The sequence below is a fragment of the Geotrypetes seraphini genome, chromosome 8, assembly GCF_902459505.1.
Source record: "Geotrypetes seraphini chromosome 8, aGeoSer1.1, whole genome shotgun sequence".
NCBI lineage: Eukaryota > Metazoa > Chordata > Amphibia > Gymnophiona > Dermophiidae > Geotrypetes > Geotrypetes seraphini.
Genome location: NC_047091.1, coordinates 193,383,780 through 193,401,039, shown reverse-complemented (window position 1 = coordinate 193,401,039; position 17,260 = coordinate 193,383,780). Strand labels below are relative to the sequence as shown.

General features: G+C 46.1%; 1 protein-coding gene across 2 annotated transcripts in view; it reads left to right on the top strand.

Moving 5' to 3' along the window:
• Positions 1–16,728, top strand: part of LOC117364804 (proline dehydrogenase 1, mitochondrial-like) — a 157,187-nt gene extending 140,459 nt beyond the window's left edge. For both annotated transcript variants that reach the window (XM_033954437.1, XM_033954436.1), the window contains one exon: positions 16,061–16,728. In XM_033954437.1, the coding sequence (XP_033810328.1) occupies positions 16,061–16,251 (191 nt within the window). In that variant the 3' untranslated portion in view covers positions 16,252–16,728. The remainder of the gene's footprint in view (positions 1–16,060) is intronic.
• Positions 16,729–17,260: the final 532 nt, after the last annotated feature.

The following is a 17,260-nucleotide window of genomic DNA, read 5'->3' as shown; positions in this document are numbered from 1 at the left end:
CCAGGATCATGTCCAATTGGCGTTTGATTAGAGTTTCCATTAGTTTGCTCACTATTGATGTGAGGCTCACTGGTCTGTAGTTCGCAGCCTCCGTCCTGCAACCTTTTTTGTGGAGTGGAATGACGTTAGCCGTTTTCCAGTCCAACGGGACTCTACCTGTACTAAGGGAGAGATTGAAGAGCGCGGATAGTGGTTCCGCCAGGACGCCCTTAACTCCCTGAGCACCCTGGGGTGTAGGTTGTCTGGCCCCATTGCTTTGTTAACCTTGAGGTTAGACAGTTCACAGTAGACACTGCTTGCCGTAAACATGAAATTACTAAACGGGTCTACTGAGCCATCCTTTTTCTGTAGCTGAGGGCCGGATCCTGGCGCCTCGCGGGTGAAGACCGAACAGAAGTATTTGTTTAACAATTTAGCTTTTTCCGAGTCAGCTTCCACATAGTTCCCATCTGGTTTCCTAAGGCGTACTATCCCACCTGTGTTTCGGTTTCTGTCGCTAATATACCTGAAGAAGGATTTATCGCCCTTCTTGATGTTCTTTACTAAAGTTTCCTCCATTCGGAATTTGGCCTCTCTAACTGCTGTTTTGACGGCTCTCGCCTTGGCCAAATAGTCTTCTCTAGAGTCCTGAGTCCCTGATTGTTTGTAAGAGATGAACGCTCTTTTCTTCTCTTTTATCTTTTATTTTAGGTTCTAGATCTCCGCAGAGAACCATTGTGGCTTATTGTTCCTGCGTCGTTTACTCACTGATTTTATATAGCAGTTGGTTGCCTCTTGAATGGTAGCTTTCAGAGTTGACCACAGTTCTTCTACGTTATCTGTTACTGCTCGGTTTTGTAGCGCCTGATGGATGAAATCCCCCATGCCTTCGAAGTTGGTGTCCTTGAAGCTAAGGACCTTGGTCAATGTGTTAGTTTTGGCGAAACCCTTCCTGAGATTGAACCATACCATGTTGTGGTCGCTGGAGGCCAACGTGTCGCCCACTGAGACCTCTGTAACACTTTCGCCATTGGTAAGTATCAGGTCCAGTATTGCCTGCTCCCTTGTTGGCTCCAACACCAGTTGCCTCAGTTTAGCTCCCTTCATAGAGTTCAATAGTCTCCTGCTGCTGCTGGATGCAGAGGAAAGTGTATTCCAATCTACATCCGGCATATTGAAGTCACATAACAGCACTGTATTAGAGGTCTGCACGGGAACGGGGATCGCGGGGGTCCCGCGGGGATCCCGCGGGTTCCCCCCCTGGCCCACGGGACTCCCACGGGGACGCCCCCTGGCCCACGGGACTCCCACGGGGATGCCCCCCTGACCCACGGGACTCCCACGGGGACGCCCCCTTGCCCACGGGACTCCCACGGGGATGAAAACAACCTACCTAAATTCTGGCGATGCAAGCATGCAGCTTACATTACAAGTCTGGCGTCGCGTCGGGAAATAGCCATGTTGAGCAGTGAGCTCAGCACGTACACAGATGAAAGCCTTGCTTGCTGATTGGTCCGGCGGCCCCGCCCCACCGTGCCGCCGGACCAATCAGCAAGCAAGGCTTTCATCTGTGTACGTGCTGAGCTCACTGCTCAGCATGGCTATTTCCCGACGCGGGCATTAGGCTGTTTTTTGTCATTTCGGGTGGGGGATGGCAGCGGCAGCAGCAGCCTGAAAAAGAAATCATCCTGGCCGGGTTCGGTGTCATGCTCCGGAGCTTCTACAGCCTTCCTATCTCCCTCTCCCTTCTACCTGCGGCTCTCTTCGGCAACGATCGACACAAGCTTCTGGCGTCGGGGCCTACCCTCTGCGAGTCCCGCTTGTTTCAACTTCCTTTTTCCACAAAGGTGGGACTCGTAGAGGGAAGGCCTCGATGTCGGCAGCTTGTCTTGATCACCGCTGCTGACGAGTTGCTTAAGAGAGCCGCGGAGCAGGGGGGTGTTGCCAGGTGCAGGTAGAAGGGAGAGGGCCAGATGCAGGACTCGTGGGTGAGGGAGGAGAAGAGAGAGGGGAGAGAAACAAAAGGAAATATTTCATACTGGGTTGGGCCGGAGTGGAGGGAGGGTGGAAAGATTCTGGCTACAGGGTGCATTAACAAAGGAAAAGGGGGGAAAGCTGAAAATGGAGATAGTGGCACAAAGAAGAGAAAGAGTAAGCAGGACCTACTGAATAAGGATAGAGATACAGAGGGGACATGAAGAGGAGGTGAAATAGAGACATAGAAGTAATGCTGAAAAAGTGTGTGGGGGGGGGGAGATAAAGACATTGAAAGGGCAAATGGTGAATATGGGGTAAAGACAAGGACAGAGACAAATGAAGATTCTGAAAAAGTGGTGAGATAGGGATATAGGTGAGATGGACACAAAGAAGGGTGATGCTGGAAAATAGGTGGAATGGTAATTCTGACAGACACAGAAGGGAAATGCTGGATCAAGGAGAGATGGGGCTCAGGCTGGATGGAATGAGGAGAAATGCCTTGTTGGCCCGGAACTTCCTCTCCTACGTCAGAATTGACGTCAGGGAGCGGAATGCTGGTCAGCGCGACGCTTCTGCAGGGAAAGCTTGGGACAGCGGTGGCTTGGGGACTATTCCCCGATGGCGGTGGCAGCAAACCGAGTGGCTTGGGGGAGGGCACGGAGAAAGAAAGAAAGGGGGCAGACAGAGAGACAGAAAGAAGGGGGAACAGGGAGACAGAAAGAAAAAGTTGGGGGAGAGAATGAGGTCTGGAGGAGAGGAAACATACAGGAGGCTGAAAGAAAGGAAGAAAGATTGGATGCACAGTCAGAAGAAGAAAGTGCAACCAGAGACTCATGAAATCACCAAACAGCAAAGATAGGAAAAATGATTTTATTTTCAATTTAGTGATCAAAATGTGTCTGTTTTGAGAATTTATATCTGCTGTCTATATTTTGCACTATGGCTCCCTTTTACTAAACCGCAATATTGTTTTTTAGCGCAGGGAGCCTATGAGCATTGAGAGCAGCGCGAGGCATTCAGCGTAACTCCCTGTGCTAAAACCTACTATTGTGGTTTAGTAAAAAGGGAGGGGGTGTATTTGTCTATTTTTGTATTTTGTTACCGAGGTGACATTGCATAGAGTCATCTGCCTTGGGAAATGTATATGGCAGATATCTTTGTTTTGTGTTCAAAAGAAAAGGAAATGCATTTCTGGTTTTATTTCTACAGTGTTGAAGTACTTGTTGGCCCTTGCTGTGACTGGTGGGGATCCCCAAGCACCGCCAGCAGAGGACCTCCTCTAGAGATGGTCAGAACTCCCCTCCACCAAGCGCAGCAGTCGCTGGCAGCATCCATGAGCCACTGAGGTGCCAGCATCTGTGACTCAGGGACGCTACTGCTGCCTGCCAAGCTTGGCAAAAGGGACCCCAGGCCAACTGCAAAGGAAGTCCTCAGCTGACAGTTTGTGGGTTCTCATCAGCTGAGTATTTATATTTTATATTTACATTAGAGGTTCTGGTAGAAACCCATTTACAAAGTATGTATTCTTCCCAATTAATATTTCCAAATTAATAGTCTCTTTGCTTATTTGTAAATGGGTCTCTACCAGAGCCTTTAATTCAGTAGCATAATTAAATAAAATAACTATTTCTGAAGTTTATAGGGAAGGATGGTGACGGAGGGGATTCCTCGCGGGGACGGGTGGGGACGGAGGGGATTCCTCGCGGGGACGGGTGGGGACGGAGGGGATTCCTCGCGGGGACGGGTGGGGACGGAGGGATTCCTCACGGGGACGGGTGGGGACGGAGGGATTCCTCACGGGGACGGGTGGGGATGGGTGGGATTTTGGCGGGGACGGGTGGGGACGGGTGGGATTTCTGTCCCCGCGCAACTCTCTACACTGTATCCCCACGTAAGGTGATATTCTCTATGTCGCCGATTAATTCCATATCCTGGTCATCTTGTTGCCTTGGGGGTCTGTATATTACGCCAAGATAAAGGCATTTGTCATTCCCCCTGGCTAAATTTACCCAAAGGGATTCCCCTGTGTACATGATATCTGTGATTCTGGTGACTTTAATATCATCCTTAGTGTATATTGCTACCCCTCCTCCCATTCTGCCCTCCCTGTCTTGGCGAAGCAAGTTGTAACCTGGTATGACCATGTCCCACCCGTGGGAGTCTGTGAGCCAGGTCTCAGATATCGCCACCACATCTAGGTCAGCGTTCCTCATTTCAGTCTCTAATTCCAGGATCTTGTTGCCCAAACTGTGGGCGTTGACGTACATAGCCCTCCATGTAGTCTGTTTGCTATGTCTCTCAGGGGCTGTTCCCGCTTGAGCTACATGGACCCTTGTAGTACTAATTGTAGTTTGTGTACTTTCCCTAGACCCAGAGTTACAATGTGTACCTACTCTAGATTTGGAAATGTGTGTAACCTGTGGGGGAATAACCGCTTGAGCTACTTTAATTCTTTTAGTACAGTTTGCAATGTGTGTACCCTCCCTAGACCCAGAATTACAATGTGAACCTACCCCAAACTCAGAAATGCGTGTACTCGCCCCAGGCCCAGACCCAAAATTGTGGTGTTTACTTACCTCAGTCTCAAAAAAGTATTGGCTGCATAGCTCATCAGATAGGTTGTTGGTGCCTGTACCCTCCCCCAACTTACCTAGTTTAAAGCCTTGTGAAGTAGGGGGACCAGTCGGTGTCCAAGGACGTTCTTCCCTCTTCCCGTCAAGTGTAGCCCATCTGGTCCCTGTAGTCCTAGTAGTGTCTCTCCATGGTGCAGGAATCCGAAGTTCATCTCCTTGCACCATTCTCGCAGCCTGTGGTCTAAGGATTTGGCAGCTGCCTATGACAGAGCTTATTTTTTGGATCTTTTTGCTAATATTTCCCTCTTCGTGGGTCTACTGACCTTAGAGAAACATAATTTAAAATCTTACACCGGGCCTACATCTCCAGAGCTCGGGGTAAAGCTATGGGTCTTTGGGATGATGCCACTTGTTTTCATTGCCAGAAGGCCATGGGCACCCTGGTTCATATGTTCTTGGAATGCCCTTACATGGCCGTTTGGCTTCGGGTTCTCCCCTTTTTGGATGACTTGGTTGGACAATGAGTGCCCCGGGATTATGGCCTGCTGCTACTGGGGGATCAGGGGATGCTCCTGCAGAAGGGGTTTACTTTCCTACACAGGAAGTTTCTATACACTGCGATTTTGCTGATGAAAAAACTTTTGTTACAGCACTGGGTGAGTCAGACGCCGGCCTCCTTTATGCAATGGATCCAGCAGATGAGGGAGCTTGCCTCCTTTGAGATACATACTTACCATTCCGCTTCTTCCACTGATAAACGCCTTTACGTTTCTCTGTGGAGGCATTTCGTATCTCAGCTGAGGTGGCTGAGTCTATTGCATCACCCTGAGTCTGATCTGCAGAATCTCGGTGACTCACTGAAGTCTCTGTGTTCTCTCGGGCCGGTGTGTGGTGTGTGGTTGGGGTGTGCATGGGTTGTGAGATTGGGGGGGGGTTTGACAGGAGTGTGTCTGGTGAGATTGGTATGGTGTGTCTTGCTGGAAGGTATGTGTTAGACGAATGGTAGGTGTGCATGGGACGTGAAGTCCATTTATCCTAAATGATAGACGCCTTGCTTTGTTTCCCGAGGAGGTTTCCTCATTGACTTAGTTCTGTATATCTGTGGTGGACGCCAATTTCAAGCCATTACCAGCATTGCTATTGTTTGTTAGTATTATTTCTGCACAAAATATACTCGCTGGGGTTTTTTTATTGGTCTTTACATGGTTGAGCGTTCCTATTGCCCTCCTGGGCCTGCTTGTTTTGTTCTTGTTGTTTGTTCATTCATACTGTTGTGCTGTAGCCTATGATTTCTTGTTATGGTGCTGGCTGTTTTGTCCAATAAAAATTATTTTAAAAAAAAACTGAACTCCTTATCTTTCCACCTAAACTCACCTCCCCCCCTCACTGTTCTCTATTTATTTCTATGGATGACACTATCCTCCTCCCTGTCTCGTCGGCTTGTAACCTTGGGGTGATCTTTGACTCCTCTCTCTCCTCTGCTCAGATTCAACAAACCGCCAAAACCTGTTGCTTCCTCCTCTATAATATTATCAAAATCCAACCTCTCCTCTCTGAACAAGTTTCAAGTTAATTAATTTTAATATAACGACCATCGACGTGCACCTGGCCGGTTTACAATGCTAAAAATGAAATGTTAAAATAAATTTTTGTAAGGGGGGAAATTTGAACATTAAGTAAACAAATTACAAATACGAACATGAGCTTGAGGGGAAAGGGGGAGGGGAAAGTTAATAATTGCATCATTAAAAGCAAATTAATTAAAGGGAAGGGAGGGAGGATAAAACACCAGGAATGGGGATCGCTTCTTAAAAGCGTTTTGTGTTTATTTTGATAGCTGTTGGAAAAGAAATATTTAGACACTATGGTTTGCGTCTAGGAATAAGAACATTTTTAGTTTAGTCTTGAATTTGTCGAGTGAATTTTCGAGGTGGAGTTAAGATGCCTACAACGGAAAAATTAGTTTTTCTAGTGTAGTAGAATCTTTGATGGAAGTTATGGTCAGTAAATTCTGATCAGCCGATCTAAGGGTCCGGGAAGGGCAAAAGGGAATGATGAGTTTATCAAGAAAAGATGGGAGACGCGAAAGTTTGATTTTAAAGACCAGCATTAAAGTTTTATAGGGGATGCGGTGGGTGAACTTGTTGCAGAAGAGTGACATGATCATATTTCTCAACCTTATAGACAAGTTTGATTGTTCTTATCCATGCTCTCATCACTGCATTGTACTTCTCTCAGGCCTCTGGTGCACCTGTCTCTCACCTCTTCAATCTGCTACCCGACTCATATTCCGTGAGAGCCGCAATTCTCACATTACCCCTCTCCTCAAGTCACTTCATTGGCTCCCCATCCATTTCCAAATACAGTTCAAACTCCTCTTACTGACTTACAAGTGTTTTTTGTTTTTTTGATTATGTATGTAATTTTGGAACCCGCTTATCATTGTTGGATTTGTGGGATATAAATATTTTAAATAAATAAATAAGGCCCCCAATATCTCTCTTCACTTATCTCCCCCTATACTCCTCCCTGTGGATTCCGTTCATCTGGCAAGCCCCTCTCATCTGTACCCTTCTCCTCCACTGCCAACTCCAGACTCCGTCGCTTCTTTCTTGCCACACCGAATGCCTGGAACAGGCTGTCTGAAGTGATACGGCTTGCTCCATCCCTAGCAGTATTCAAATCTAAGATATAAGCCCACTTTTTTTAAACTTCTTTCAACTTTTAACTCCTACTCACTGCTGTCGGATACCTAAACCCACTGTACCATTTCCTCTACCATAATCTCCCCCAACCCTGAGATGTCCTGTCTGTCAAATTAGATTGTCAGCTCTTCTGAGCAAGGACTGTATGTTAAATGTACAGCGTTACGTACACCTTGCAGCACTATAGAAATGATAAATCGTAGTAGTAGTAAGACTTCATTCATTCAGCAGCGATGACATAGGATTCTGTACAGTGGCTGTTGCTTCCCATTCGTCATGAATCTCCAAAACTCTGACCTCCTCCCAGTCTGGAGTGCAGAACAGTGTCCTCTTCAGTTTTTTTCCTTCTGCAAGCGAACTCAGAAGGTGTGTTCTGATCTACTCTGCTTCTTTTTGTTGTTTGGGCATTCCCACCTGCCGGAATGCCGCACCCCCCACGCTAATGCCTCCCCGCTTCCACTACCCCCAATGACCCCCATAACCTCCCCCCACAGCTAACCTTTAAATTGTTGGCCGGACGGATGGGTCTTGCTGCCGTCCAGCCGGCAGGCCTGCCTCGTCGAAATGAGACGGGCCTGCCCCCTTCCAGGCCCATCACCGCTAAGCCTAAGGCTTGATCTTCAAATTTTCTGCACAGCTGCAGTGTTCGGGGGTTCCATTCTTGGGCTTACTCCACCGGGGATAGGGCACAGTCCTGCGTGGGTGATCTGCTGCTCCCTGACCAATCTCTCGGAGTACCTGTAGAATTTGGGATCTGTTCTCCTGGAAGCTGCTCACCTGATGATTTATCAGAGGCTTGAGCACAGGTTGTGGGGCCCCCATATACCAACCCTCTGGGTATCGGGGAGCAGCTGCGAAGTTTCTCCCCCTGGCACATCACGTGGTCTTTCAGGGGTGGGAGTCCATGGTTGGGGTCCATCGATGGACTTGTGCTGGCTATTTGTGAGACAGAAAATCTTTCCCTGCAGGCAGGCTGATAACAAGCTGACAAACACCAGAAGTCACAGTGAGTACTCCCATTATTCCCTATGGGGAAAATTGGGGGAGGGTATGAAAACCCCAGTTTTGAGGGTTTCTGGGGTTATGGTTAGGTTCCCCCACCACCAAAAACCCTTTTTTGCTATTTTTTGGTTTTCAATTAAGCTCCAGCGGACCATTTTTTGTGCAAATTTTCTGGCAGTGACCATCTTAGATTTTTAGCAAAAGGGTTTTTTCCCAAAATCCTTTTTTTCTGCCTCAAAACCTCTCCTTTTGCCTAGGGGTTATTTGTAATGGATGCCCCAGGTCAGTCTAGCCCAGCGGTCTCAAATTCAAACCCTTTGCAGAGCCACATTTTGGATTTGTAGGTACTTGGAGGGCCGCAGAAAAAAAAACAGTTAATGTCTTATTAAAGAAATGACAACTTTGCATGAGATAAGTATCTACAAATCCAAAATGTGGATTATCTGAAATTTTCAGAAGCAATTAAGGAAAGATTTATAAACTATAGTTTATAAATCTTTCCTTAATTGCTTCTGATAATTTCAGCTATACACAGCTGAAAGCAGTGCAACATGCAGAAAGTGAAAAACTTATCAGAGTAACTGCAAGAGACAAGATTTTGGACCAACTATTTTGAGGCCCTCAGTATTATAAAGAATGATTCTTTATGGAAAACTTGTGTCTTAAGGCCCTGATTCTGTAAACTGCGTCCCGGTTTTAGGCAGCTATAGGCATCCTACAGCTGTCTAATCAGCCAATTGGGATGCACGCTTTTTAAAAAAATGCTCCCCAGGCAGGCCGCCTATATTAAAGGTGCCTCCGGGAGCCTAGGGAGGCCTGCAAGACCAGCTAAGCTCGCCTAAGGGCCTTAGGTGGCCCTACGTATCTCCCTAATAGAGGAAGAGATGCTTACAAAATGCTGGCCTACATTGTAAGTAGATGTGGCCGCTATACGTATCGCGTCAAGGGATCTCCCTGCTGTGATAAGTATAGCGGCCACGGCCGCCTGTCCGATCGTAGGCAGGAGGATGCCCAACCCCTCCTGCCGGAACGCCGCTCCCCCCGAAACTCCTGATTGCCAGCAGGAGGGTGCCCAATCCCACCTGCCGGAATGCCGCACCCCCCACGCTAATGCCTCCCTCTTCCACCACCCCCAATGACCCCCATAACCTCCCCCCACAGCTAACCTCTAAATTGTTGGCCGGACGGATGGGTCTTGCTGCCGTCCAGCCGGCAGGCCCGCCTCGTTGAAATGAGGCAGGCCTGCCCCCTTCCAGGCCCATCACCGCTAAGCCTAAGGCTTGATTGGCCCAGGCTTTAGAAGCCTGGACCAATCAGGCCTTAGGCATAGCAGGTCTGCCCATCCCCACTAACCGTAAGGCCTAATTGGCCCAGGCGCTTAGAGCCTTAGGCTTAGTGGGGATGGGCGGAGATGGGCGGACCCGCTATGCCTAAAGCCTGATTGGTCCAGGCTTCTAAAGCCTGGGCCAATCAGGCCTTAGGCTTAGCGGAGATGGGCCTGGAAGGGGGCAGGCACGCCTCATTTCGACGAGGTGGGCCTGTCGGTGGATGGCAACAAGACCCATCCGTCTGGCCAACAATTTAGAGGTTAGTTGGGGGGGAGGTTAGTGGGTCATCGGGGGGGGGTGGAAGCGCGGGGGGGGGGCATTAACATGGGGGGGTCCGGAGAGGGTGCGGCTTTCCGGCAGGAGGGGTTGGGCACCCTCCTGCCGGCGATCAGAAAGGCGGCCGCTATACTTATCGTGGAGATCCCTTGCTGCTATAAGTGTAGCGGCCATGTCTATTCTCACCCGATTCTCTAACCGGCGTCTGTAAAATGGACGCCGGCAGTGGCGTACCAAGGGGGAGGACGATCCGCTCCGGGTGCATGTTCCAAGGGGGTGCACAGCTAGCCAGATCCGGAACCTCCCACGCTGCTCCAAACGGCACCTCAGTGCGGCTGCCGTACTTATAACAGAGAAGGGTCGGCAGCCGCGCTGAAGTGAACGAAGGTCCCGCGATGACTGTGCCGTCTACCGCCTCTGTTCCGGAAGAGGTAAGTGATGTCGGGGGGGAGGGGGTGGACCGATAGCCACAGTCATCGCGGGATCTTGCCACAACTCCCTGCACAGCCCCCTCTGACGTCACTTACCTCTTCCACCCGGAGCAGAAGCAGTCATCGCGGGACCTTGCTGATTTGGTATGGAGAAAAAAAGGAGCATAGTAGAGTGGTGAAGGGAGAGAAAGGAGGTCAGGGTATTATGGAAGGGTGTGGAGGGTGAGAAAGGGGGTCAGGGTGGTATGGAAGGTTGTGGAGAGTGAGATGGGGTCAGGTTGGTATGGAATCATGGTGAAGAGTGAGAAAGGGGGTCAGGGTGGTATGGAATTATGGTGGTGGAGGGAGAGAAAGGGAGTCAGGGTGGAATGGAAGCATGGTGGAGGGAGAGAAAGGGGCAGATGCTGATGGAATTGTGGGGAAAGAGACATAAGGGGGAAGGATACTGCATGGAATTGGGTTGGAGGGAGAGAAAGGGGGCAGATGCTGATGGAAGTGGGGGAAAGGGAGAGGAGAGAGTGAAATGCCAGACCGTGTGGGAGAGGGAAGGGAAGAAGAAGAGAGGAGAGATACCAGACCATTGGAGGAGGGAAGGGAAGAAGATGGATGCCAGACTAATGGGGGTGAAGGGAGAATTGGAAGGGGAATGCATAAAGTTTCTAGAAAGGGAATAAAAAGAGAGAAGATGCCATATAGAAGGGGTAGAGAAAGGGTAGACAGTGGATGAAAGGAAGAGAGTGACAAAAAGATGAGGAAAACAGAAATCGGAGAATAATAATAATAATAATAATTTTATTTCTTATATACCGCTATACCATAAGTTCAAAGCAGTTTACAACAAGATTCATGCAATGAGAGTATGTGGTGATTACAGCAAGAAGCATATGTTTAGAACAAGATACATAAGTTTAGAGCGGTTTACAACAAGATACATAAGTTCAGAGCGGTTTGCAAGAAGATACATGCAATGAGAATACGAGATGCTTGCAACAAGCAACCAATGATTACAGCCGGATACAGAAGTACAGAGCGGTTTACAATGTAGAAAAAAAATTCTATTTATTTATTTTTTGCTTTAGGTGAGATGCATAGCTGTTTCTGTGATGTTGCATTGTATGCAGAGTCCAGTTTCTTGGTGCTTCAGTTTAACCTTTGTCTACGTATTTTTATTCTATCTCCCCATTTACAAAACTGTAGAGCGTTTTTTAGTGTTGGCATCTGAGCTGTTACCACCGTGGCTAAAAACCACACTACAGTTTTGAAAAAGGGGGAGGAGTTAGTTTGTGATGACATAGTCCATACTAGGCGAAGGTTAGGATTGATCTGTATTAGTCTGGCTTGTTTAGTTTTACAATGGGTTTATTGATGTTCTGCTCACTGCAGTATGTAAGATGCTGCCTTTTCCTAGGTATTCATGTGTGACGTGTGGATTGTTACTAAAAATCTTGTTTTTCATACAGATGGGGGGTGTCAAAAAATGATGGGCCCCGGGTGTTACATATGCTAGGTATGCCACTGTACACCGGTTACAGAATCGGGGTTAGTGTAGGCCCGATTTTGTATAGGATGCCCCTCCCGAGCGTCCTATACAGAATCAGGGCCTAAGTGTCCGGTCGCATCCGCAACTGCCTTCAGCTCTCGTCTCCTCCAGCACCGGACACACACACAAGCTGCATTGCCTCCAATGGTTACCTTCCGTTCTGGAACGTTTCCCGTCTCACTGCTGTAACCTCACGCAAGCGCTTTCCTGCATCTGTACGCGATTGTGAGATGGAGTGGAGAGGACAATCGCAGGAAAGCGCTTGCGTGAGGTTACAGCAGTGAGGGAGGCTATGTTCCAGAACGTGACTGCCAGACACTTAAGGTACAAGTTTTCCATAAAGAATCATTCTTTATAATACTGAGGGCCTCAAAATAATACCTGGCGAGCTGCGAGTTTGAGACCACTGGTCTAACCCCAATTCCTTGAAACTATGATGGAAGGTAATTATATGAAATGAACATATCCAAGCCAATCATCCTTGGTGAAAATAATTCATTTAATCTCTCCACTATGGTCTGGTCTTCCCTGAGTGTTCTGTTTTTACCCCTTGCTCATCTAACAGTCCAACAAATTCTTTTACTAGTTTCTTGCTTCTAATATACTTAAAATAGTTGGGAGGGAGAGAGGGATTTCTTATTTATGTAAAGAACAATATGATAAGATTTTCAAGTGATTTGTTAATTGTCGTTATGATTATTGTACACTTGTTGGAAGATTAAAAAATGAATAAAGAATTTTAAAACAACAAAAAAAAATAGTTTTACTATATGTGTTGCCTCTAACACAGTCTTTTCAAGGTTCCTCCTCTTTGCCTTCCTTATCAGCACTTTGTATTCGACGTGGTTTCCTATTCTTTTCAGTCGGATCCTTTTAGCTTTAACTTCCTTCACCTCGTTTTTTTTTTAACCAAGCCAACTGCTTTTTGGCCTACTTTCCTCTCTTTTTTAATACATGGAATATGTCTGAGCTTCCAGGATGGTATTTTTGAATAACATTCATACCTGATGTAAATTTTTTGACCTTTCCAGCTGCTTCTGTTTGGGGTGTTTTTCTTCATTCACATTTTATCATAGTCTTTTTTGAAAGTTAGATGCTAATATATTGGATTTCCTCTTGTACTCCAGAGATTATATCAAATCTGATCGTTATGATCACTATTAAAGTGGTCCCAGTGCAATCACCTCTTGCACCAGAACAAACGCTCCACTAAGGATTGAGTCTAGAATTGTTCCCTCTTGTTGGTTCCTGAACCAGCTATTTCATAAACCATTTACCCAGTCAATATCAGGGTAATTGAGAACACATGTTGTTACCCAATTTGCTAGATGCAGAAATGTTATCAGAAATTAGGGAGACTTCATTTTGGCCAGGTGGACAGTAGTATACTCCTGTTGCTATCCTTTTCCATTTACACAGGAGATTCCAAGATGTTTTTTTCCTGCAAAATGTTAGTCTATTTGATTCAAGGCCCTCTTTAACGTATTTATTTATTTATTTATTGTCCTCCCAGAAGAGCTCAAAATGGGTTACAAGTTTACATACATAATAAGACGTAACAGGATATACATAAGGCTGACTCGCCGGGAGCGGGACTGCAGAAGACAAATGTGAATAGGGATGGAGGAGTAATAGACCGTGATTGATTTTCAGAGGGTTGTGTTCGTGAGGAACTAGCTAAAATAAAGGTAAACAAAGCGATGGGGCCGGATGGTGTACATCCGAGAGTACTGAAGGAACTTGGGGAAGTTCTGGTAGCTCCGCTGTCTGACCTTTTCAATGAGTCTCTAGAGTCGAGAGTGGAACCAGAGGACAGGAGAAAGGCAGATGTGGTCACTCTCCACAAAAGTGGAAGTAAGGGAGAAGTAGGGAATTACAGGTCGATAAGTCAGACTTCTGTGCTAACAAATTAATGGAAATGCTTTTAAAACAGAGAATGGTCAAGTTTATGGAATCCTGTGGATTACAGGACCAGAGGCAACATGGATTCACTAGAAATAGGTCATGTCAGACAAATCTGATCAATTTCTTTGACTGGGTGACCAGAGAATTGAATAGAGGGTGTGCGCTAGATGTGATGTGTTTAGATTTTATCAAAGCTTGGAGAAGAGATGGCTCAAGGGTGATATGATAGAGGTCTATAAAATAATGAGTGGAGTAGAAAGGGTAGATGTGAATAGCTTGTTCACTCTTTTTCCAAAAATACTAGGACTAGGGGTCATGAGATGAAGCTATTAAGTAGTAGATTTAAAACAAAACTGGAGAAAATATTTCTTTAAACAATGTGTAATTGAACTCTAAAATTCCTTGCCAAAGAATGTGGTGAAATCTGTTAGTTTAAAGGTTTGGATAATTTCCTAAAAGAGAAGTCCATAATCTATTATTGAGATAGCTTGGGGAAATTCATTGCTTATTCCTAGGATAAGCAGCATAGAATCTGTTTGCTACTTGGGACCTGGGTTGACCACTGTTGGGAACAGGATACCGGGTTTCATGGACCTTCGGACTGTCCTATTATGACAGTTCTTATGTTCTTAAGTAGCTTGCAGATGATGGTCATCTGTGGCTCTCATAGGGGAGCTTAGAGTTCTGTATATCAAGGCAAAGGTCAAGTCTCTGGTGTGGCAAATGGAGAAGGTGAGGCATTCAATGCCACTCAGTGTGATAGTGTCCATCAGTCTTGGAGTGATGCTTGATTTTATAATGGCTCCTACTCCTCCTGTTTTGATAGGGCTTGGTATGATATGCCTCCCTGGCTATCAAGTGTGACTCCATTGTCTTTCACTCAGGTTTCAACAATCAAGAAGATGTCCCAATTTTCCTCACTGAGGAGGTTGTTTCATATTATGTCTTTGTTGTTAACCAATATAGCATTTATTAGGAATCTGAAAAAAAATTAAAAACTCTTCTTTGAAAGCATACGCACCATAGACAACTAACTCGAAATTCCTAATGTCACTCATCTTGAGTGTTATACCAGTAGAGTCATCCTAGAACCTCTGTTCTCCTTCCCTATTATTCCATTCTTAACTCTCTCCTCCTCAAACAGCTATAATGTAACATCAACATTGAAGGTCACCTTGAACCTGATCAGGTATAGCGTCCCAGGGGAGCTCAGAACAGGTTACAAGTTTACATACATTAGTATAAAAACATGGCATGGCATGACATTGTCTGACAGGGATGGCAAAACACAACATAACATAACCTGGTATAGCATGATGAGCATTGTATTACAAGCGTGGTTAACATAGCTTGGCAGACATTGTATTATATACGCAGACACAGCATGGTAGATGTGGAGGGACATAATCAAAACATCTAAGTCTGTTTTGGGCCTAGGGCACTAGTTGTCCAAAGTCCATTCTCAAAAAATACATCCAAAATGATCATCTTTTTTGAAAATCGTCTACTTCTACATCAAGCCGTTTGATCGTCCAGACTGCTAGTATGTCTATCTTTATACTACATTATCGTCCAAGTCCCAAACGCCTAGAACAAGACCTTTTGGATGTCGGAGGGGCCAGCAAAGTGATGAACTGGCCACCCAGACATGGCAACAGCGTAGTTGGGCACCTTACAGGGCACTACTGTGAACTTCACAAAAAGGGTGCCATATAAACATCTCACCACAACTCCCATGGTGAGCCTCCCTAAAACCTACTATACCTATCTGTCTACAACCCCAATAGCCCTTATGGCTGCAGGTGCTACCTATATGGCAGTACAGTAGGGGTTTTTTTTTGGGGGGGGGAGTGGGTTGGTGGTCTCACATTTTCCATCATGAATGCAGTGGTTAGAGTCCTTCTCTCTATGGTTCACTATCCCCCCCTCCCCCCAAGACTACTTTCAACTCTGGGCACACAGAGGTATTCAGAGGCCTAAAAAGTCTCTGGATACATCTAAAAACCCATTTCGATTATCGGCACTTAGACTACCTGTCTCATAGGTTGTCCAAGTGCCAAGTTGGGTAGGTTTTTAGATGTATTTCTGTTTCAATTACGATCCTCATAGTATACAAGTGTGGCTAACCTAGTATGACATGACAGTATGGTATGTTACAAGGTAGAACCTAGCATGGTAGACATGGGATGGCAAACATTGTATAGTGTGTGTAGCATGAGAATGTAGCATAGTAGACATAGGTTTGCCCAGCTATGTTAACCACAGATTAGATTAACATGTTAACCACCTGGGACATTTACCAACTTAATGGCTAATTTTGACATATTTTGTGTTCCTCTGGCAGGTCAGGCTGGGTATCCTGTGTATAAATATGTCCCCTATGGACCAGTAAATGAAGTGCTACCCTACCTCTCCCGAAGAGCCCAGGAAAACCATGGATTCATGAAAGGAGCAGTCCGTGAAAGAGATCTCCTCTGGGCTGAGTTCAAGAGACGCCTTCTAAGTGGGGACCTCTTTTACAGTCCCAGCTACTAAAATGCACAGCGACCCTGAAGTGCAAGAAGTCCCAGGGAGCCTATAACTAGTCCGTTGCCACTCCCACTATTTAAATTGACAAAGCCTGGACCCACCCCTTCTCTGTGAACTACCTGAATTATAAAGTTGCCATACCCTGTCCAAGCCACCAACACAACAAGTTTGGGGTCACCTCAGTTACAAGGGATCCTGGACCTAAACTCAACCCAGCTCTTTGAATTCCTTCCGTCTCTGAGCTCCTGAATCGTTCTCTGCATGAGGTTAGGCTGAGCTCCAGTGAGTTGGGTGCAAGCTGCTCCCTTGCTGATTGCAGTACTGGTTTAATGGTCACTGGGGTCTTCAAACATCATATCAGGGCTCACAGCAGCAATGGTACCCAACAGATGGACCCACTTTTATTTTCACCAATTGGTTTTGCACTTTAATTGTACTGATATTGTTTAATCTTAACTAGTAAAGATCTCTGGTTAAATTATTGTGAGTTGTGGTTTAGAACTAGTGCTGTTTGTGGAAATGAGGTTAACAAAAATTGGTGCATTCAACCACTCTTGAGATGCTTTTAGTTAACCCCTTATGCAATATAGATAGTTGCAATAGACAATATTTACAGGGAGCTGACTGGAGCAACTTCAAATCCTTTTTACGGATCATATCACATGAATGATATCTGCTTCCTGAAATGTGTAAGGATTGAAGTGGCCCCCACAAAGTTAGGTTGTAGGGGTTATGTTAGAGGCGCCCTTACAAAACGCCAGGTCCCAGGTTCAATTCCCTCACCGAAGATTCACCAGGAATAGAATCAAATGAGAAGCACAGCCAGAGGTGATTGCATAAAGAATATATTATAGAAATAGGCTTACAGAAAAGTAGGATTCATAAAAGTTACAATTACAGAGACTGCTTCTGTGTTCTTGTGAATGAGAGAGAGAGCACACAAAGAAAGAGAGAGAGAGAGAAAAAGGGGGATGTGGAGGGTGATGTCCCAAGCTTCAGGTAGAGAGCAAGAAGA